We start from the raw sequence: 21,116 nt of genomic DNA, 5'->3' as shown, positions 1-21,116 counted from the left end.
CTTTCTTTTGAAACAGCCAAAAAGAAGGATCAAAGAGAGCTAACACCGGTCCACTTATATAATAGCCTATTGACTTGAAATGCAGCAGATCCAGATTAAATTACTTACTCCCTGAGGGTAGCCAGACCCACATGTCCCACACAGAGCATCTCAAACACATGTTCCTGGTGCTCTGAAGAGGGTGGGCAGGGGACTCTTGCTGAATAACTGCCTTTCTGTAAAGAAGATTTAAGATTCAAGAAGAGGAAGGAGGTATATCTGATTGCTGTGCATTGGGCACACCACAAAAGCTGTGAATAAACCACTCCTAAAATACTGGCAAACAGTGGGGCTTAGGAGTCAAGATGGAGGCTTTTCTAGATACCTGCATAAGTAGATGTTGGGTGCTTGTGAAATGCTTAAGTAAAAGTTGTGGAATCTACTGAATTTAGGCACCTTCAAGGATGAAGCAATACCAAACAGAGGAGTTCAGTGCTACAGTTCTGGACTCATGATAATTCTTCCTAAATCCCACCCTGTGCTCTGAGACAGACAGAGCTTTGTTAGTATCCAGGCTTGCCTTCTGGGTTGCAAGAACTCTAGGACATCCTTTGGCTAAAACATGATTCACAATCCTAACTGAAGTGGGGGGTGGATTAAAAAAAGTCAAGAACCAGTTCTTGTGGGGACTACGCTCAAAATGCAGCTGGGCAGTAATAATTCCCTTTTGCTGAGGTATTTTGAGATCTAATTCCTCCTAGTCTTTAATCCATTTAATGAGAACCATATTGACTATATGTCATTCTGGTTTCTAAATCAAGATGCCTTATAAAAGCCTCAGAATATCAATCCCAACTTTTACCATTATCTGCCAATTTGTGGTCTCATTTAAGCGATCGAATACATTTGACAAACAGTCTTTTCTATAAATCTGTATCAGTTTTAGTGATATTTACACGTTTCATTCTGTATTAACTTTTTCATTGTTTTCCCTCTGACTTGGAATTATCCTAATGATCCAATTTAATAATTTGAAATACCGATATAATAATAGTTTTTTTCCAGTCCTCTGAAATTTCTCCATTGTATCAAGATTGATTAGTAATGAACATCAGTAACCAGCCAGATGTTCAGAATTTCCTGGTGAGAGTTTTCTACAGCTGAAATATCTAGCATAGCTGGCTGCTATTTCACATTGTTTTGGGAATAAATGTTGATATATTAACACCTCCAAATAATTCTTTCGGTTGTAGAATTTAAGGATGAAAAAAAGACATTTGGTAGTGTGTTGAGGTAAGATTTTTCCCATTTGCAGAAGTTTTTCCTATCTGGCTTTAAATGTTTTGGACTAAGAGAATGTGTCCAGATACTGATGGAAAGTTTTCTTGAAATTTAAGTTGTATCCTCTCCATTTCTGTATATTAATGCCATTTATTGCACTCTTGCTTTCACCATTTTCCTAAATTTTATTCCCTCCAGCAGTTTAAGTCTTCTCATTTTTGTCTTTTGCTAGTTAGCTCTTTGAATTTATGATAATAGTTTAGAACTGAAAGCACCATTTCCACATACAGGTATATCATGACCACAAGGAACTTTCATGTACCTTCTCTGTAACTCCACTGCTATTCCCAGAGGAACTTCACAGATGTTTTGCTGTAAACATAACTAAAAATGAGTATTCAACTTGCCTTTGCTGCTCTGAATCCCTGTACATCTTTGAATCATTCTTTTTTTCTTGTTTGTCCAGGAAAAAATTCACTTCATCTTTTTTCCCCTTCCTGAGATTACTGCAATGTTCTTTGCACTGTTTTGCAGTCTTGTTCAGTATTCGTAAGTGCAGACTAGATTCAGCAGTCTTCCTTAAGGAATAGGAATTTCAGGATTAAGGTAGGATATCAGATCAGCTCACAGTAGTGTCCAAGGTGAGGTATTGGGGTTAGCTTTAATGATGTACAGGCCCTTGTACCTGCACACATTAGACTGCAAGGGAAGAACAGCTTAACTGGTACCTGCTGTATAACGGCCATCACACTAATGCAGTTTCTCTGCTTATTAACCCAGCCTAACCTTAACAACCATTCTGTGTGCTTGTGGACTCATTCCCCCATCTTCTTCCTACTGACATGAATATTTGCTGAATCTAAAACCGCTGAACGTATGTGCAACGTCTCCTTTACACCAGGTTTTCTTGCAAAGGAAACTCCAATGTACTCCAAGTGGGAGAATAATTCTGCATCCACAATGTAGGCAGCGTTGGTAACCAGCCTTACGGTACTGCACTGCACAGGATGATCTGACGTTACGCTGCAGGAATTTAGCATAGTGTCTACTCAGTGGTATTCAGCATCTCCAAATGTTCCTTGCCCTTATCTAGACTCAACCAGAACTTAAGATGAAGTCATGGATCTTTCTGCATTCATTCTGGTGATCCCTGCTTATGCATCATCATTGTGCTGGTAAGTTTCCAATACAAGATCACTCTATTTTCTAGTAATGTTGCAGAAATTATAAAATTGTAATTCTGAAAAGAATTTAATAGGTTTACATTCATTTCATATATTCACACTACAATTTATTCATTTCACAGAGTATGTTTTTGACCTCCTGTGGGCCAGATCCAATATCAAAAGAAGGAAGGTCTTTCTTTCTGGACTCTGGACTTTTTGGATGTGTCCAAATATAAATTCAGATTACTATGAGCCAATGACATAGAAAACAGGCATAGGATGAAGGAAATCTCTATTGAAAAGCTGCAATTCTGAAAGAGCTTGGGATTCATGGTGGGTTGTTAGTTAAACATGAACATTAACTATGCAGCCAAAAGTTCTTGTATTGACAGAGTATTGAGTGAAGAAAGAGTCATAGAATTGTTCAGGTTGAAAAAGACCTTTAAGTTCATCGAGTTCAACTGTTAACAGATACAGAAGCTATGTAGGTACTTGGTGCTAGCACAAGTGTCCCTTGAATACTGTGTCCTGTTCTGTTGTCCATAACTGAAACAGCATTTAAAAAAAAAATTGGTAGTGTTCCTATAAAGGTGTAAAAATTACTAAGAATATGTTTATGCTATATATGCTGGATTGCTGCACGGTAATTCTACTGATTTATGAGCTAACCAAATAGTATGTGGTCATATCAGTGCAGCACTATGTCCAAGCTAATATATTTCCATTTCAGAGTTATTTATTATTTCAGACTTGGTGACGCACTCACACCATTGGGAAGTTTTTGGATAAGTTGGAGATTCAAGCATGTCTCCAGACTATACACCACAGAACTGTACTGTAGAACACACTGGCTAATGACACATTCAAGACAATTCATTTGCTTGGTTTACCAAACACATGATTAAGTGACTTGATTACAGTCTACAGCTATCTAAACAGAGAACAAAAAGTTGATATAAGATCTCTTCTGTAAGTAGACAAGAAGATAAATAGAACTCAAGGTGAAATATCTTTAAACTAGGAACCAGGTGAATACTTTGAACAGCTTTAGATGAAGAATCAGTACTGAGGGTAGTTATTCCTGGATTCTTACAGGAATTTTAAAATCAGTTAGCAGACCTTTCTTCTGTGCTCTCGTTCTAATTTGCACTGTCTTCAGCATGAGAAGTAAACTACATAAGTTTACAGTAGTCCCTCCTGTCTTAATCATCATCTTACAAAATTTACTGCTCTCTCTGAACTCCAGACCTTTGCTAGCTATTCAAGTGTGAAAGCAGCCTGAGCTCACATAGCAAGCAGGTCTTTTCTTGATTTAGTATGTTGTTTTGCTATGCAATCAGATTCTGAATCGAATTCTGATTCAGGTTGTCTGTATAGTCAAAATAAACTATTAATCTGCATTTTTTTTTTTAGCCTGAATTGAGCTTAATAGTTTGTACAAACACTAGCAGGTAGATGAGGCAGATTCTGTTGTTGTTAAGATAGCACATTCACCTGAAAACTAGCAGGTTCAAAGATAGCCAAATCACTTTAAAAAATGGGTAAAAATAAGATTCTGTAAATTTTGGAACAATGCACCGAATGAGAAAATGTAAGGATTAAAGATAAACAGGGGGGAAAAAAAAATCATTGTGGTGAAGATGCCAGGTCAGAACTTACCTTTGGGTGAGACAGATGGAATGATGAAAACACAAGATAACACAGCCAAGTACAGTGGACTATTCAGTAAGAATTTGAAAGGTAAACTCCCAGTATAAATTGGTCTCTTGAAGGTACAGACATGTATTTTCATAGCAGCTAGATGTCTGAGGTGGTTTTTTGGCACTGGGCCTCATCATTCAAACCCTTCGTCTAATCAATATCAAATTAAACTTCTATTCTGGAAATATTATGCCTTATTCTGTCCTTTCATACAATACAATTTGAGGATCAGCAGATTCTTCCATTTCTAGATTATCCCTTTAGATATTTTTGAAGGCTGTCAACTATCTCGATGTTGATGTGATTAGAATCAGGCAGAACCCATACTCAGAGTGGTCATTTCTTAGGAAGACTGCCAGACTTCAGGAGACATTACGTTTGTTACATTCTTCTGAATAAGTAACATTCCAAATAGATTAAATGCATTAAAATAATGGAGCATATCAGGAATGTGCAATCTAATCCAATAGTTTACTATTACCGCAGCAGCTGGCTGCTTGCCTAAAATTTTACATGCGATATATACCAGCCTATAGTAGTATACCACAAAACAGAATACACCTACTATTTATTCCCTTGCTGTTTTCAAGTGCTGACTTCCTTTTCTATGCTTGTACTAAAAATATTAAAATAAATATTTTTAATTTGTATAAACTATGACTTATCAGAAGCATGAAAAATACATATAAAAAGAGTTTTTTTACATACAGTTAATTTGTTAGGATACTTAACCACATTAGTCCCACCATTAGCATCTAGGGAACAGGGTCCATGTTTTATACCCCACGGACACTCTTATACCCTCACTAAAATGAGGGAAAAAAGGATGGCTCAATTGTTGTTCAGGTCCTTCACTAATATAAATAATCCAGACTGGGTTTCATACCAATAAGGAATGAAAATTAGGTAATAGAATCACTATAGATAAAACGTCTTGAAGAATTCTGGGTGTTCTCAGATAATTAAGTTTCCTTTCTCCGGATACATCCCTGTTTAAGTAGTTCAAATGCCCCAAATTCTCTTCAGAATCACAGAATCATCTAGGTTGGAAAGGACCCTGGAGATCATCTAGTCCAACCGTTCGCCTAGCACAGTTCCCACCTACAGCATATCCTTAAGCTCCAAATCGACCCTACTCTTGAACACCTCCCTGGGCAGCCCAGTCCAACGCCTAACAACCCCTTCTGGAAAGAAATGCTTCCTAACATCTAGTCTGAACTTTCCCTGGCGCAACTTGAGGCCATTCCCTCTTGTCCTGTTGCTTTCTACCAGGCTAAAGAGGCTCAAACCCAGCTCTCTGCACCCTCCTGTCAGGGAGCTGTAGAGGGTGGTGAGGTCTCCCCTCAGCCTCCTCTTCTCCAGACTAAACAATCCCAGTTCCCTCAGCCGCTCCTCACAGGACATGTGTTCCAGACCCTGCACCAGCTTTGTAGCCCTTCTCTGGACATGTTCGAGTAACTCTGTGTCCTTTTTGTAGTGAGGGGCCCAAAGCTGAACACAGTAATCAAGGTGCGGCCTCACCAGCGCCAAGTACAGGGGTAAGATCCCTTCCCTGTCCCTGCTGGCCACGCTATTGCTGACACAAGCCAGGATGCCATTGGCCTTCTTGGCCACCTGGGCACACTGCTGGCTCATACTCAGCCAGATGTCAATCAGTACCCCCAGGTCCCTCTCTGACTGGCAGCTCTCCAGCCACTCCTCCCCAGGCCTGTAGCGCTGCTGGGGGTTGTTGTGACCCAAGGGCAGCCCCCGGCATTTGCCCTTATTGAAACTCCCCCAGTTGGCCTCAGCCCATGGCTCCAGCCTGTCCAGGTCTCTCTGCAGAGCCTCCCTACCCTCGAGCAGATCAACACTCCCACACAACTGGGTGTCATCTGCAAACTGACTGAGGGTGCACTCGATCCCCTCCTCTAGATCATCAATAAAGATGTTAAACAGGGGTGGCCCCAACACTGAGCCCTGGGGGACACCACTCGTGACCGACCGCCAGCTGGATTTAACTCCGTTCACCACAACTCTCTGGGCCTGGTCACCTAGCCAGTTTTTAACCCAGCAAAGCGTGCGATTGTCCAAACCTCGAGCAGTCATTTTTGCCAGGAGAATGCTGTGGGAAACGGTGTCAAAAGCCTTGCTAAAGTCGAGGTAAATTACATCCACAGCCTTTCCCTCATCCAATAAGCAGGTCGCTCTGTCATAGAAGGAGATCAGGTTTGTCAGGCAGGACCTGCCTTTCATAAACCCATGCTGACTGGGCCTGAGCATCTGGTTGTCCCGCATGTGCTGCATGATGGTGTGGATGATGGCAGGATGAGCTGCTCTATCAGCTTCCCCAGCATTGAAGCCAAGCTTGCACAATAAGCTCAGTGAAAATAACAATGCTGGTGAACATGCATCACAGCAGAATTTGATAAGCCTAATTTCTCCCAGAAAAACATAGCTACTTATGACCCTTCTTGTGCCTATATAGGTTAGGAAATTAATTGCTCTTTTTTGGAAGCATAAAAGTTGCTTTTTAAAGCCCCTTCCAGTCATCTTCAGATCTTGTTTCCTTGCATTTTAAATTGTATAAGGACATACTGTTTCTCTCTCAAAGAATGTACAGTCTAAACTGTCACAATATAGAGGAAAATGTAACATCCCTTAATACTTCATTACTTCACCACAAATTGTAGATATAGTCTATAGGATATCCAAGTTCTTCATGTCATAATAAATGTCGTGATTATATATTTGAAAAGAGACTGAAAGAATAATTCATTGTTGATTGCAATTAAAAGTCAGTTTTAAGGGCTAAAATTAATCTAAAAATCCCCACTTGCTTAAATGAATTCTTTTTTGTAAGTATATGAATTACATCACCTTCAGAAGCATCCAGCAATTCCCAAATGTCTTAAGTAAGCACTTTCTTAAGATCTAGCAAGGGCTATATAGCTTGACAAATATTTAAAATATAATAAGCTTTAGCAAACTAACTTTAGACAATCATTTTTTTTAAAACATTTGGCTACTCCATTTCCATTCATTCAGAAGCTGACAACTTAGACAGAATCTTAACTCTGGATAAGCTTTAAACCCTGCCTGGTTTTCCAAAAGGATTCTAGCACTCTCTCTCAACAAATAAAAAGACTATTTCTGTTGGGAGATGCATTATCAGTTAACTACTCAGTAAGTGAAAAACTTCTAATATTCACTGAAATAGAGATTCAGTTGACATACCCAATTCCTGTTGTTTGAATGTTATTATTTGAACATTTTCTATCATTGTGCACTCTTATTGGTATTTGAAGTGATCTGTATCAGCTCTCATCTCTAGGACTAGCTTTTGAAAAATAGGTCCAGAAATGATCTCAGTAAGTTATGTAGTTTACTCATCTGGCCCAGTAATATGTGAAAGCTGTTTTATTTTCAAAGACCTCCTTAATACTCCAAGGCAGTCTATTTCAGTGAGTCACAGCCCTCTCAATCCTTAGACAATTAGCCATGTTGAGCCTCAATCTTCCTTTCAATGTAAAGCTATTACTTCCTGTCCTAAACACTGTGAACACTGAAAGCATTATTCTGATTACCTTGCTCTTTGAAGCATTCTTATTAAATATTTAAAACCTTAGAATATCTCATGCAAGTCTCATTTCCTTTAGACTCAGAAAAATCTCTAATTAGTTTTATCTTTCCCATTCTCTTTAGGCCATGTATTCCATATTTCTGGTCGGTCTCACTGCTCCATACTGGAATTCTGCAATCAGTCTAATGGACAGATATTTTTCCTGGAGCGTGACATCCGAAATTAGAAACAGTATTTTGGTAATGCTTTATTTATGATGAATAGAACAAAATTATTACAAACCTATTCTCAAAGATAAATAGGAGGGCTTCTTTATTCACTACTTTGACTGAGAGAAAGCTTAGTTAATATTTGAGTCAGATAAATTGGCAATATCACTGAGATTAATAAATTCCAGTAGGATTAATGTCATGATAAAAGGGGTATACTAAGTCCATTTGAATGACCACATATAGGAGCAAGTTTTCACATCTAACTGGCACAGGTGACAGTGTGCAGTCTGGTCCCCATATGCAGTAAGTAATGTCAAGCATACCCTTTGGATCTTTGGTATAATACTTACATTTTAAGCTAAGCATTAGTCTTTGTTTTATATGCAAGTAAAATGAAGACTTTGATCTCATTCAAGGTGCAAAGGATTCTGCTGATCTGGAGAGATGAGTCAGAAATGACTCATCACCTGGTTTTTGGCAAGGTATTTAGAACATGGACAAATCACAAGGTGAATGGTAGGAATCATTTGAAACACTATGCTCTCTCACTGTTATTTAAAGGCTCTATTCTTTTAACGTTACATATTTGTATTTTCCTGAAAAATAAACCAGAAGGCAGAAGGTTTCTCCTCTGTATACGATTTTTACTCTCTTCACTTAGATTTCACAGATGGTAACATTCTGCCAGGCAATACAGCCTGCGTAAGTAGAACCTGTCATAGACACCAGTTGCTATCACCTGTGATCTCTTGAAGTACAGAAATCAGAAGATGACTCACGGTGTACAGATTCCAAAAGAAACCTTCCGGTCAAACATTTCTGACTGCCTTGTGCCCTTTTTAAAGAGTGGCTGTAGTGTCACATAGAACCAAGTAAGTGTCAATCACTTAAATACATTAAGCATCCATTACACAGTATCCTGACTGTATCACAACAATAGCATTTAAAGGCAGCCAGTTTCTGGACAGATGTTTCAATCTCTGTACCAAAAGAAAACAGCTTCTTCACTGGAACCACTTTTTATAGCTTAATGCTATTATTAACAAAAAAATCAATTGCTAGTTACTCTACTTTTTTTTTTTTTTTTTTTTTTAAAAAAAGGAGTATTGCAGATAACAGAAATGAGACTAACCAGAAGTATTATTTCAAGTTGAAGCTAAAAATGTCTTAGAGAAGCGAGGGTAACAAATGGACAACAAAACTATTGAGACAGATTGCTTGACAGATTGCTCGGTCAAGCGTTATGTATCTAATAGCTGGATTCATAAGGATGTGGGGAATACACACCAGGCCAGGAGGGTCACTGCCAACTAGAAACTTAAGTGCACTGGAATCTTTATGCATAAGTCCATAAGATTTCTTTCCTCTTTCCTCTGAAATACAAGACATTATTCTTTCTCATTTAGGAGAGGACAAAAGTACTAATTGCCTATGGCCTTATTAAGACCAGATAGGGACCAATTAACAGCTGTGTTCTTTTGCCAGCTTCATGTCTGAGAATCTGCAGTATGATTCTTAGAGTAAGTTAAAGACTTACTTCAGAAGATATTGAAAGGAAAATCCTTCACTGCAAAAATGAAAGCAATTCATTACCTCATTTGCCTTAACACAGACATGAAGAAGGACATTGTCCAGAAACACAATTCTGAAGAAAGTTGAAGGAAAAAAAGCAAAATAAAATACTGCCTTGATCATACTTTTTGTACCTCATTTAATCAACTTCATATATTTATTTTCTCTCATCTAATCTTCACGGGCCACAGAAAAATCAATTTTCTTAAACTCACATCACAACTTGTTATGATAACTGTATTGTTATTAGTAGTATAATTTTTCATTTCTATTTTAATTTCATTTCTAACAATCCAAATATTCTGACTTACCAAAAAGATACCCTGTTTCTGTATTCTTTTGAAGACAATGAAGACAAAACTGTCTCTCTTCTGAAAAACATATTTTTCATATGTGTTTGTGTATGCCATCCTTACATCTCCTTTCTAATTCTCATCATCTCAGCTAATTCCATCCTTTTACTCCAAAATATGTCTCCCAGACTGGGATTCCTGATCCCACACTCACCGGTCTATGTGACACTTCCAATTCTGCTCCTCTCACACCTTCTCAAATGTTTATTGGACAAAAGGGAAAGTGTTACCCTGTGAATGTTAGTGCCACACACTGAATTACGCCAAATTCTGTGTATACTTTTAAAGGAATCGGAAGCCCAGCCTGAACTATGCCTGTCCAGGAGGAAACACCAAAGCTAAAACTGAGCTCATGAATTCTGCTAACTCCTTTTGTTGATTCACCTGCCACTGGTTGTGGTTAAAACTGAATGCAACAAGTAGAGAAATGAAATGGTTCTATGCACAGAGAAAATCAGGTCTTGTGCAAACTTTGTTCATTTGGACTTACCTTAAGCAACGTTACACCAGTCCTTTCATTTTGAATCTTAGACTCACCATCTAACTTTGTCATGGAGGAAAACTCACAGGACGAGGATCTAATTCTAGTTCAATTCAAGTAGTTTAGCACCACCATAACACCCAGAGGTCTCCAGAGGCATGGGGAGAATCGGGTCCTTACTGAAAACTGCAGTTCTAGTTCTGTGTGCACTCTATATATAGGAGTAAGTAATCCAACATACATTGTAAAAGAAAGCAATGAGGAGATGGGAGACTTTTGATAGGAAAGAGGATGAAGGCTTTACTTAAACCTGAGAACATTAATATTTTTCATAAAAGGTATATCTCCTGTAGCTGCATAAAATTCAGAGTAGGCTAGTTTGGCCTACTTCTTGACAAGAAAAAGGGGTGAGTGTTGCTTTAGAAAGTATTTTAAGTGTGTTCTTTTGTGTGCTTTTCTGTGCTCCTTAGTGTCCCTTGGTAGCTGTGAATTGAAGTGTGATCACAGATTTAAATTGGTTGTAATTTCTTAGTGGGTTGTTACTAGCATAGGAGTGATATGCCTTATATGGGGATATATTGCTGCTGACAGCTCAATCAACAGCCAAATGACCCCCCATTAATTTTTTTGAAAGATTAAGACACCTTCAGTTACAGTTACATCCACTTCTGCAAATATGCACTGACCCAACTGTTGATGACATTTGTACATTCTTTTCCCCTTGCTCTTAAATTAGGAATTAGTCAGATATTAGGTATACATAAATAACAGCTATTTTAAGGTAGATTTTGAATACATTCATAACTAAACATATCTTTGAAGTAAGCTATTGTAACTCGAAAATATCTAATTGGAAATACAGATTAGCATTATAGTTTATTAAACACTGAGGTTTGCTACTTGTTTCTGAATTTAAAAATTGCTTCAGTATTTCTAAAGAGTTTAAAGGAAACCTGAGATAAGAAAGTTGCTGGAAAAGTTGTCACCAGATATAATTGCTGCCAATGCTTTAGTAAAAGAGAAAATGTTATCTTTACCTTCTTATTGTTTCCTTATATTAGTAATATTTTTTTAAAAGGAAACCTAAATGGAAAACTGTCGTGTAAAATAAACAACAGTAACTTTAGACAAGCTCATTTTCATCATTTTTCAGTCAAAGCAAAATGAAACTAAACAGTCTTAAAATTAATTCTTTATATACAAACACATAGGCTAAACAAAATGCTGAGAATACAGCATACTGAAACAAGTATAATCGCTGTAATCTTCAAACTGTCTGTTAGGAAAATATATGAACAACAAATGTAAAATACAAGTGAATGATCAGTAAGTGCCAGCTTCAATAGTGCAACGTTTTATTAATGACAGAAATATCTGGTTTTAACACTGCTCATGTTACAAAAAATGCAGTGATAGTAACAATGGCAGCAAAAGGGAATTTGGCACTGAATATATAAAATAGCAAAAACACGTTTCAGTGGTCTTCTAAATGGATCAACAAAAACCTTACTAGTGGAAAATAAAAATAGAACTCCTTTCAGTTATTTAAACTGGCCAATCAAAGAGCAGAATAAAAATTTGTCTGTGTAAAACAGTGCAATGCAATTTACACAAGGTTATCATAGGAATGTTACCTTTTTTTCAAGTCAACTGATGTAAACACAAATATGCTAAGATACATTTAGCCACTTGCACATGTGCATTTGTTTTTTTTCAATTCCACTGCACAGCATATAAACGTTTAGTACTAAAAGTGCACTTGTAAAACTAGCTTTATTTGTGGGTTGCTTACATACTTGTAGCCTAATTTATGTGTTGGTTTTATTTTTTTCTAAATTAGACCTACAGTGGTAGTGTTCCTAAAAATACATTTGTGTGGAATGTCTAAGTTTCTTATTTAAAAACTCAACAATCTAAATGTAATATAGTATAGTGATGTTTATCTTACTATTAGGCTTTACACGAAGTTATCATGTTCCACTTTCCATAGTATATTTCAGGATGTACATCAAACTTGAAGGCAATATAAGCTATGTCTGTGATGGAAGAAATTATGTGGGGGCCCATTAAAATACACTAGCCATTTTGAAACAGTAGTTTATGTCTTTTTTTCTTTTTTAAAAAAAAAAAAAAAAAAATTAATTCTCCTAAAGTTTTACATACAAAGAATAAATGAAATACGATCTTATTTCCTTAAAATTTAATACCAGAAATCGGTGCAAGATAAAAGTCTATGATGTGGTATTGACTTGTATTTAAACAGGAACCTGAGTAAGGGCAGGAAAAATAGCATTACGACTAAAAGAATAAAATTCCTTAATAATTTAAGTAGCTGAACAGATTTTTAATGTTCTACCACAAACCAGCAAGGCAACAGATGATAATGGCCTTGTATTCAATGAATTATCATGAACACCCACTGCAAACCTGAATATTTTCTGCAAAAATAAAACATTGGATTATGCACAATAATAAAAAGCATCAGAAATAGATGCACCTGGATTTTCTTTTCTTTTTTTAAACCACAAATATCAGAATTCAGCATTTATGTCACAGTCTTTGAACAGTTGCTCTGAGATGGCTACATTAAGCACACTACTGCACTAAGTAGACACCCCACAACAGGCTTGCACTGCAACAGTAACATAGTTTTCATATAGGCACAGACTTTTTCTCGTTCATGTTCAAAAACAACATGAAATAAACAACTCAAGACAATATTCGGATTCCTCCCACATTTCCTTGTTAGTAAAAAGTTCTTGCCACTTTGGTAATCAAAGTCACTGAATGTTTTTAAAAATTGCAGGTACCTCAAGGAAAATAAGAGTTCCATATTCAGCAAGGCAGCATTATATCAGGATATTTTATACCAACTAAGGCATAAAGAACTTTGCATCGGGTTATACAATACTCAATCTTTGAATAAAGTTTCATATTCTGTGTGGCGAAAGTGCATAGGAGTGGGATTCCACTAGAGTAGAAAGAATCCTCTCACAGTATTAAGGCCTTTCAATTTTATGTGAACTGTGTCAGGCTAAAGTCAGCACAGTGGAAAAAAAAAAATAGGCTATTATCATACTGGAAACCACTGAAGTTTTCTTAGCATGTCTTGTCTTCTCCTAGTTGTCGCTCATCTTCTTCATCAGCTTCCTCAATAACCTGAATTTCATCTGCTTGAGGTAAAGATGAGATCTCATTCAGCAGTTTAGCTCCTTCAGCTTTATTTTTTTCTTCCTCTTCAATCGCTTTCTTCCATATTTTGTGATTTTCACTGAGATGGTGTATTAGCTGGCAAAATATTCGTCTACCTTTTTTTGTTTGAGCTTCTGTAAAATTATAAGCATATTTGATTGTTTGAGATTCAAACTAATTGTACTTAGCATATACAAAACCAATGTCAAATGCAAGATGCAAATGTAAGATGCAAGTTTGAGCAAAACACACAGATGCCTATTCAGAATATTTAAATAGTGACATGGCAAAAGATAACAATGAGTTTCTGTTTCAAATTGCAAGTCTGGTATTAACAAAATTTTATTAAAAGTAAAATTAATGAAGCAACATAATTGCAAAATCTACAATATTTGTACTATACAATTTCAATCATCATTGCTGTCTCTGAATCAATTAAAATGACAAACCATATGCACCAATTGAAATAGAGAAACTTACTTAAAATAAGATCATCTTCCATTTCTTCATCATCACTCTCTAACTGTGCTCCATCATCATCTTCAGTGCTTTCTGCATCCTCCTCCTCTTCCTCAACCCATTGCCCTGGAAGCAACCCAGCTGCATTATAAGAATTACAAAGGGGGCCAACTATGTGAGTGATGAAAGATTCTTGCAATTTTGCAAGCTGTGGAGAAGAACGATCCATGAAGGGACTTATAGGTAATCCAAGACTTGATTCTTCATCACCCTAAAAAAGAAGTAGGAAAAAAAAAATATCAGAACTTCTCACAAAATTAACTTTAAATTTTTTTTTAAAGATTACTTTTAAGAAACCACATAAACATCACATGGATTGTATCTTTTTACTAGAGGCAGTAATATTATAGACTAAGTGAATGAAAATGTAATTAGGCCAATTTAAAATAAAGACACATTATGTCTCAGACTTGCATAGCCCATAATTCCCTTGTGCATGGATGCAGACTAGTTCTACTGCAGCTGCCAGTCCTCTGCCTTTACAGGACAGCTTCAGATAGGCAGAGATTTGACTTCAATTGCTCAGCTGATGAACAGAGAAAATGGGAAAGCAATGAGCTAGAGTAAGGCATTCTGGTAAATGGCTTCCCCCAAAAGCCATAACTATAATATCCAGAATAAAATGGTTTGGTCTGGGGTTTTTCCCCATTGTATAAATTGGAGGAGAAAAAATTGCTCATATACAATTTCAATTTATAATCACTTATCTCAGCACTTCTGTGGACCTGATAGTTTTACAAAAACGTTCTTCCTAAAGGAGCAAAATTTGAATATTAAGGTCTTACAGTAGGTGTAACAGCTTCAGATTATTGTTGTTATTGCTTAAATCTCCCAAGTGATTTTGTTGTTTACTTTTATCTTCTTAGTTTGAAATCTATATATTTCAATCCTTGGTTGATGCCTCATAAATAGTTACCTTCTCAGAAAGCTGACTACAGAAAAACAATGGTAGAAATGTAGAATATATTTTGGGGAACTTGCAGAAATTGTAAATGTAGAAATAGGCAACACATTTTCAGACCTTTTTCCAGTTAATCTTGATAGGTTTCTTTATCAAAGTTGCACTGTAAAAACTGTATCTACATTTTAATACTGTAGTTACTAATGTGTATTTTTAATATGTAATTTTCAAAGTTTTCAAATATCTTCTGTCTTTCACTAAGAGTTAGCTGAATATACATTTCCAGTCTTCTATACATATTCTTTGACCTGGAAACATACCAGTGAACTTAACTTCCCGAAGGGGAAGAAGGTGTTTTTGTTTATAAGAATCATCCTAAAACTGCACCCCCCCAAACCAAAAAAACCAACCCACAAACCAATATGAAAACAGCCAGCATTAGCAGGGAGCTTGTTTTCAAGCTTCTAATACAATTGATAGGAAGTAAAAGATTATGATAGTATGCTACCTATAAAAACAAATTTTCAGTATTCAGAACGAGAAGATGGAAATACCTTACCTGAAGATTTAACACAAGCAATAATGTTTATACATTTGGTAATGCAAAGAATTGATCATCATTTACTAAAACCTAGTAAATTACACTTTCCATACGCACCTGTTCATAAAATTCATTAACAATGCCTTCTGTCCACTTCAGATGCAGCTCTCTATCTTTTGCTGGGCCATTAATATCTGCCAGCTTGATGCATATTTGACAGGCCAGCAAGCGATCATTTTCATTGCTCCATTCTATACCATGACTGTTGATATCATTGACCTGGATTGAGCACATGCATTTTGAAAATTTAAGTTAAAGTTATTAATCAGTGTTTGGCTTTTTTCAGGCTTTGCACAACAGACACTTGCATCATTTTTCTGTATCATTTTTTGTCTTACATAGTAAAAAAAAAAATCATTTATTATCTCTCAGAAGATGGAAATGTGAGGTATGATTGAGGTCTCCTGTGGGTCCCTATGTCACATCTGCTAGGCTTATTAGCAATCTACAAAACAATCTACAACTGGTTTGTACAAAGGAAATACTCTATTTGCATTTTTTAATAACTGAATTTTAAATAATATAAAAATTTAAATACAAGTCATTAATACTAAGAGCTACTGAGTAGCAAGAGCTCAGTGCAGACACTAAAACGTAACAAACCTTGGCATTAAATTCTGCAAGGAAATCAAAATGCTTCTTGAGATCTGTGGCAAGGATTGCTTCAATCACTAAGAAACGAAAACGCTTGAATTCTACATGATCAAGATTTGATAAAAAGTTGTATTCAGGTCGTGATAAGAAAAGATTCCAGGCAGAAGCTGCATGGTGATTTTCCAAGACTGATCTGTCATTGTAGAGAACAGCCTACAAAAAAAAAAAAAAAATTATAAATGACAGAGTAAAGATTTAAAATTATAATTAAATATTCTGAAGCTTAAGGGCTAGCTAGAAACAAGTCTTAATTCAAAAAAAGAAAACACTGGAAATGGTGTTTTGCCTTCTAGTTTTGAGGGTTAAAGTGAAACAAAAATGGCAGATGAGAAAATGAGCAAAGTTTTTTCTTTCCTTAAAAGTTCTTAACAATGCCTTAATGACACCTACATTCACAGTGTAGGCACACAAACAGAAACGAAGTGTAGACTTTGCACTCTTGGCAGTATGTGTGGAGTATACACTGACATAAAAACCCCTCGACAAACCAAGAAAAAAACCCAAACCAAAACCCACATCTAAGTATATGCTTTTAAGTCCTCTGAATTCCAGTATAGTTAAAAAAAAAAAAAAACCAACCAAAAATAACTCCAAAGCATAGAAGAACTGTAGATAATGAGAAATGGTGTGGGGTATCATTAGTTTTCAATGTGCTACATTAAATGCTGATGAATACATTTTAACTGTAAATGAGTTAACTAAAATATTAGAACAGTAGTAGATTTTATTCACAGTTCCCGTGTTTATACAAAACATCCTAGAAAATTATTAACTGAATATAGACTAAATAGGACCTGAAAAATAATCTTTGGAAAACTGCAAAAATAATCTTTATATTTTGAGGAAAGGAAGAGATCATTAAAATGAATGTGTATATTTTTGAAAATTGGAGATGAATGTCTGTGTTGTTTGGTTTTATTCTTCTGTGTGTACTGTTTTCAGCAGCAGTACACAACTGCCTACACTCTCAACTTTTTCTGCAATAAGGAATTGTTGAAAACTGACTGGAAAGTTCACTTTTAAAGTCTCCATGTAGGGACAAGTTGTATTTGTTTCTGATTTACTGTTACTGTTGCTGTTGTTGATGATGTTATTATTTAAGTTTCTTGTCTTTAACATTAAGAGAGATCCAAATAGCCATAACAAATATTCTTTCCCAGATAATATTCCACTCTTTAGATAAAACTATTTCACCATGCAGTTCAGACAACTTTTCTTCAGCGCTTTTCCTTCCAATTCTTCCCTACCCCCCCCCCTTTTTTTTCTCCTATCTGCTATTTTGTTTACCTTTACTCTCCTTTACCTCTTTTGTCTTAGCCTTTTAGACCCTGAAGAGCAATAGCATCTCCTCTACTCCCTGTTCTAACAACAAAGTTGAATATGGGAGATAAAAGCAAGGATGCCTTGCTGATTTCTTCTTTTTTACTCACCCTCCCTTAAAGGTAATGGCTATTCACCATAAAGGACTCATTTGAAATACAGAGATTAAGCAATGCAGTTAACTGGACTATTAGAGAAACCTGTGTTTTTATGGTAATTGCAGACACCACTATGATTTCAAAGGTCTCCCAAAATATAAGCTATCCATGAATTAGCTGCTTAGACGGTCCTAGGGCCAACTTTCTATGAAATAATCTTTAACCTGCATTGATTTATGTTATTTTCAATTTTGTAAACTGAAGATTATTTTTACGCACATACACACACAACCAGTATGTACAAAACACATCAGAATTTATCAGGGAAAAAAAAAAAAAAGAGTGTTATGCAAGTTAAGTACAAATTAATTTCCCCATTTCTTAAATTGTACAAATGATCCTCAACAGGCTACAGTACAGATATAGAAGAAAAAAAGTTTCATTATTCTGATTTCAGATACAGACAAATAATTTTCTAATTAAGGAATTTCTTACCTGAGGTGCATTTGTAGCCACTAGAAAAGCATTTGTACGACCAGGATGATCATAATCATGCATGGCAGCTGCTACATATAAAGCCATCAATTCCAAAGCAGGAATGTTTGACGCCAGACAACCATAACTGTCATCAGCAATAGAACAACTTTTTGAAGAAATATAGCTGACTTTAACAGGGGCAATACCACTGGCTTCATCTAAGAAAATTGAAAATACAAAAATAAAATATTTTTAGAACATTATTTAAAATGTATTAAAATAGGAATAAAATAACTCAGCCAGATACTATTGCAAACATAATCTTATCATAATTATCCTTGTAATTGTGGAGCTGAATAACTGGCAAAGACAGACATGCTTTAAAAAAAAGTCATACTGTTCTTATAAATAAACCAACAATTTTGAAGAAAAGTCAAAATGCCAGTAAGTCAAATATTCGTCATGGCCACATGAGATGTCCAGAAGGGGAGATGTAGTCTTACAAATACATAAAAAGCTTCAGCTATTTTAAGACATTACACAAGGGGGGAAAAATCCTACGGGACATTGTGGAGCCTTTAAGAAGTGCCCCAAAACTGGCAGGTGGAATGTTCCTGTTCTAAACCCAATTTTTATCTAGTAGTTCATACAGATATACCTCAGGATCCACTTTTTTAGAGAAGGTTTCCCCATTACAATGCTGAGGGATAACTATCATTCACACAAATAGAGGAGACTTTCAGAAGCGTTTTGAACAGTCACAATCCAGAAAAAGAAATATTTTTAATTCACCACAGTCAGAACTCACTCTTGCTGTGCAACTTTAGAAAAAGAAATTTAGACTTTACACTTTTTGCAATATGTGTGGGGCACATATCCACACTTACTTCTCTCATTGGAAGAGGAGAGGAAGAAAGAAAAGATTTGCCTTGGTCCTTGAAACTGTATGGTGCCTTAGAAGACATAAACCAGAGGAAGTCACTCTCTTTACAGCTACAGTTCACTTGTTCTGCAGAAGGCTGGTTCGGAGGAATGCTTCAGCAGGCACAGAAGGCAATCTAGTGGAAGGAGGGCCACTGGACATCTAGTCTATGTCTCTTGACTGCAGTAGAGTTGTCATTTACATTAGAAAGCAACCATAACAATCTAAGCTTTTAACTATTAAAATGCACTTGTAGGTTCCATGAGAGGGAATGAAGAGAAGCAGAAAAACTAGCAAAAATGTCCATGTGAGTCCAAACTCCAGATCCTGGAAAACCCACATGGATACCGATGGCTACCCATCACTGTTAAGGTCTCTGTCACTTCTTTGCTTTCCCCTTACTGTCATGGTGCTGAAGACTTCCTGCTGTTGTGCAGACCTGGAATTTCATTCCCTTCTTAAAATGACAGCACTAAAGCAGCATTCTACAGTTTATCTCCAACCTCAATAAGGCCAAGAAAGGATCAACCAGCATCATCCTTAGTATTTCTGTAATTTGCCCATTTCTTGAACTTGCAGACCTATAGTAAAAACTCAGGGTGTGGAAACTACTGCAAAAGGAACTAAACCCACTCAGTTAGAAATACTTGTATGATAAGGAGACTCACAGTTTTATTCTCCTTTTCCCTCTGGACAAAGTCACTACTTAAAAAAAAAAAAAAAATTGAAAAACGCAATAGTACTTATTTTGTCACTGCATAATAAAAAGGGGCTCTTTTGCCTTAATAGAGTAAGCAAGGATTAAAAATCCTAGTAACATTTATACTGGAAGAGTTCAAAAGCAGTAAGACTACAATTTCTTATTTTATTTTTACTTTTGTGAAAGGATTTTTATAATTTTCTTTCCTCCAGTCAGGTCTCCAGTCCCAAGCCTTTTAACACTTAGAGAAAGAAAATGCAATAGGGTGCAATCGATGGATATGGACAAACTTGGAAAATAAGAGAAAGGTGACAGCAGAGGGGCTAATTAGTAATTAGTAAAAAAATAACATATATTGTACGATGTTCTGTATCGTTTACAAACTACTTAAAATTACAACCCTTTAAAAGCCACATGACTTGCATCTTGTCTTTTTCTACTGCATGCATAAAACAGTACTTAGAGTGTTTGATTTCTCTATTTTATTTTTCTTAAATATACATTTTAGTATAAAAGTGTGTAATTAGAGTAATTATGCTTTACTCACAGTATATATTTTAGTAAAGACTGCAAATCTAAATTTAAAAGTTAATTCCATGAAGTCACAGATATCACAAGAGCAAGCTTCATTAGAACTAACATCATATAAAATTTGAATTTGAAGTCTTTATTTCTCTTTCATGGATGCTCCTATGTAGTTATTATTAGGGTAGTCACTTCAATGCCTGAATGTCTGCATGTGATATCTAATACAGAATTCTGAACTACTCATTTTTACACTAAAACCATTCATGAGAACTTTAATTAAGTTAAATACTTTGACTCTGCTATTTTTTCTTTGGTCTGTTTGATTTCCCAATAAAGTTAAGAAATATTAGTCTAATGTATTTCAAATGCTAAAAATATGCTGACTGTAGCAGTATACAGAAGTTTCATTCAGCATAGAAAATTTATTAAGTGAACCTTATTCTTGGCTAACAAACTAACCACTACTTATCTAATAATTTTTCTAAAAATATACTGCATGATAGTTCTGAATGGTGCATGCTAACATTGTGGTATCTCTACTGCCTTATATTAAAATACAAAAAAAAATAAATTTGAGTGATAAGAAAAACTAGATATTTTCTTCCAGAGTAATTTGTTTTACCTATTATAGTTTCATTAAAATATTCTTACAGCAAAAGAAAAAATAACCTATGTGAATACACACCCATATCACTTTCCATTATATGCTCATTATGAACTTGCTGAAATCCAGGAACAGGCCGTGTTGTCAGATACCATACTGCATGAAGAACATCTGTGGCATGTATGCGATTGTGATCTGAAAATTATCAAAATATAATAAAAAATATTATCTGAAATATAATCAAAAGGAACAACCCCCCAAAAAAGGTAGTGTACCAAATTTACTATAAGGGA

General features: G+C 35.8%; 1 protein-coding gene across 1 annotated transcript in view; it reads right to left on the bottom strand.

The window, feature by feature from the left end:
- Positions 1 to 11,481: 11,481 nt before the first annotated feature.
- Positions 11,482 to 21,116, bottom strand: part of PDE3B (phosphodiesterase 3B) — an 88,107-nt gene continuing 78,472 nt past the window's right edge. The window contains exons 11-16 of the mRNA XM_074917857.1: positions 20,905 to 21,018; positions 18,088 to 18,287; positions 16,124 to 16,327; positions 15,578 to 15,739; positions 13,980 to 14,229; positions 11,482 to 13,633 (exon numbers count right to left, since the gene is read on the bottom strand). Of these exons, the coding sequence (XP_074773958.1) occupies positions 13,407 to 13,633; positions 13,980 to 14,229; positions 15,578 to 15,739; positions 16,124 to 16,327; positions 18,088 to 18,287; positions 20,905 to 21,018 (1,157 nt within the window). The 3' untranslated portion in view covers positions 11,482 to 13,406. The remainder of the gene's footprint in view (positions 13,634 to 13,979; positions 14,230 to 15,577; positions 15,740 to 16,123; positions 16,328 to 18,087; positions 18,288 to 20,904; positions 21,019 to 21,116) is intronic.

Source organism: Athene noctua, chromosome 14 (assembly GCF_965140245.1).
Source record: "Athene noctua chromosome 14, bAthNoc1.hap1.1, whole genome shotgun sequence".
In the NCBI taxonomy this organism is placed as follows: domain Eukaryota; kingdom Metazoa; phylum Chordata; class Aves; order Strigiformes; family Strigidae; genus Athene; species Athene noctua.
This window is presented reverse-complemented; position numbering and strand designations above follow the sequence as displayed.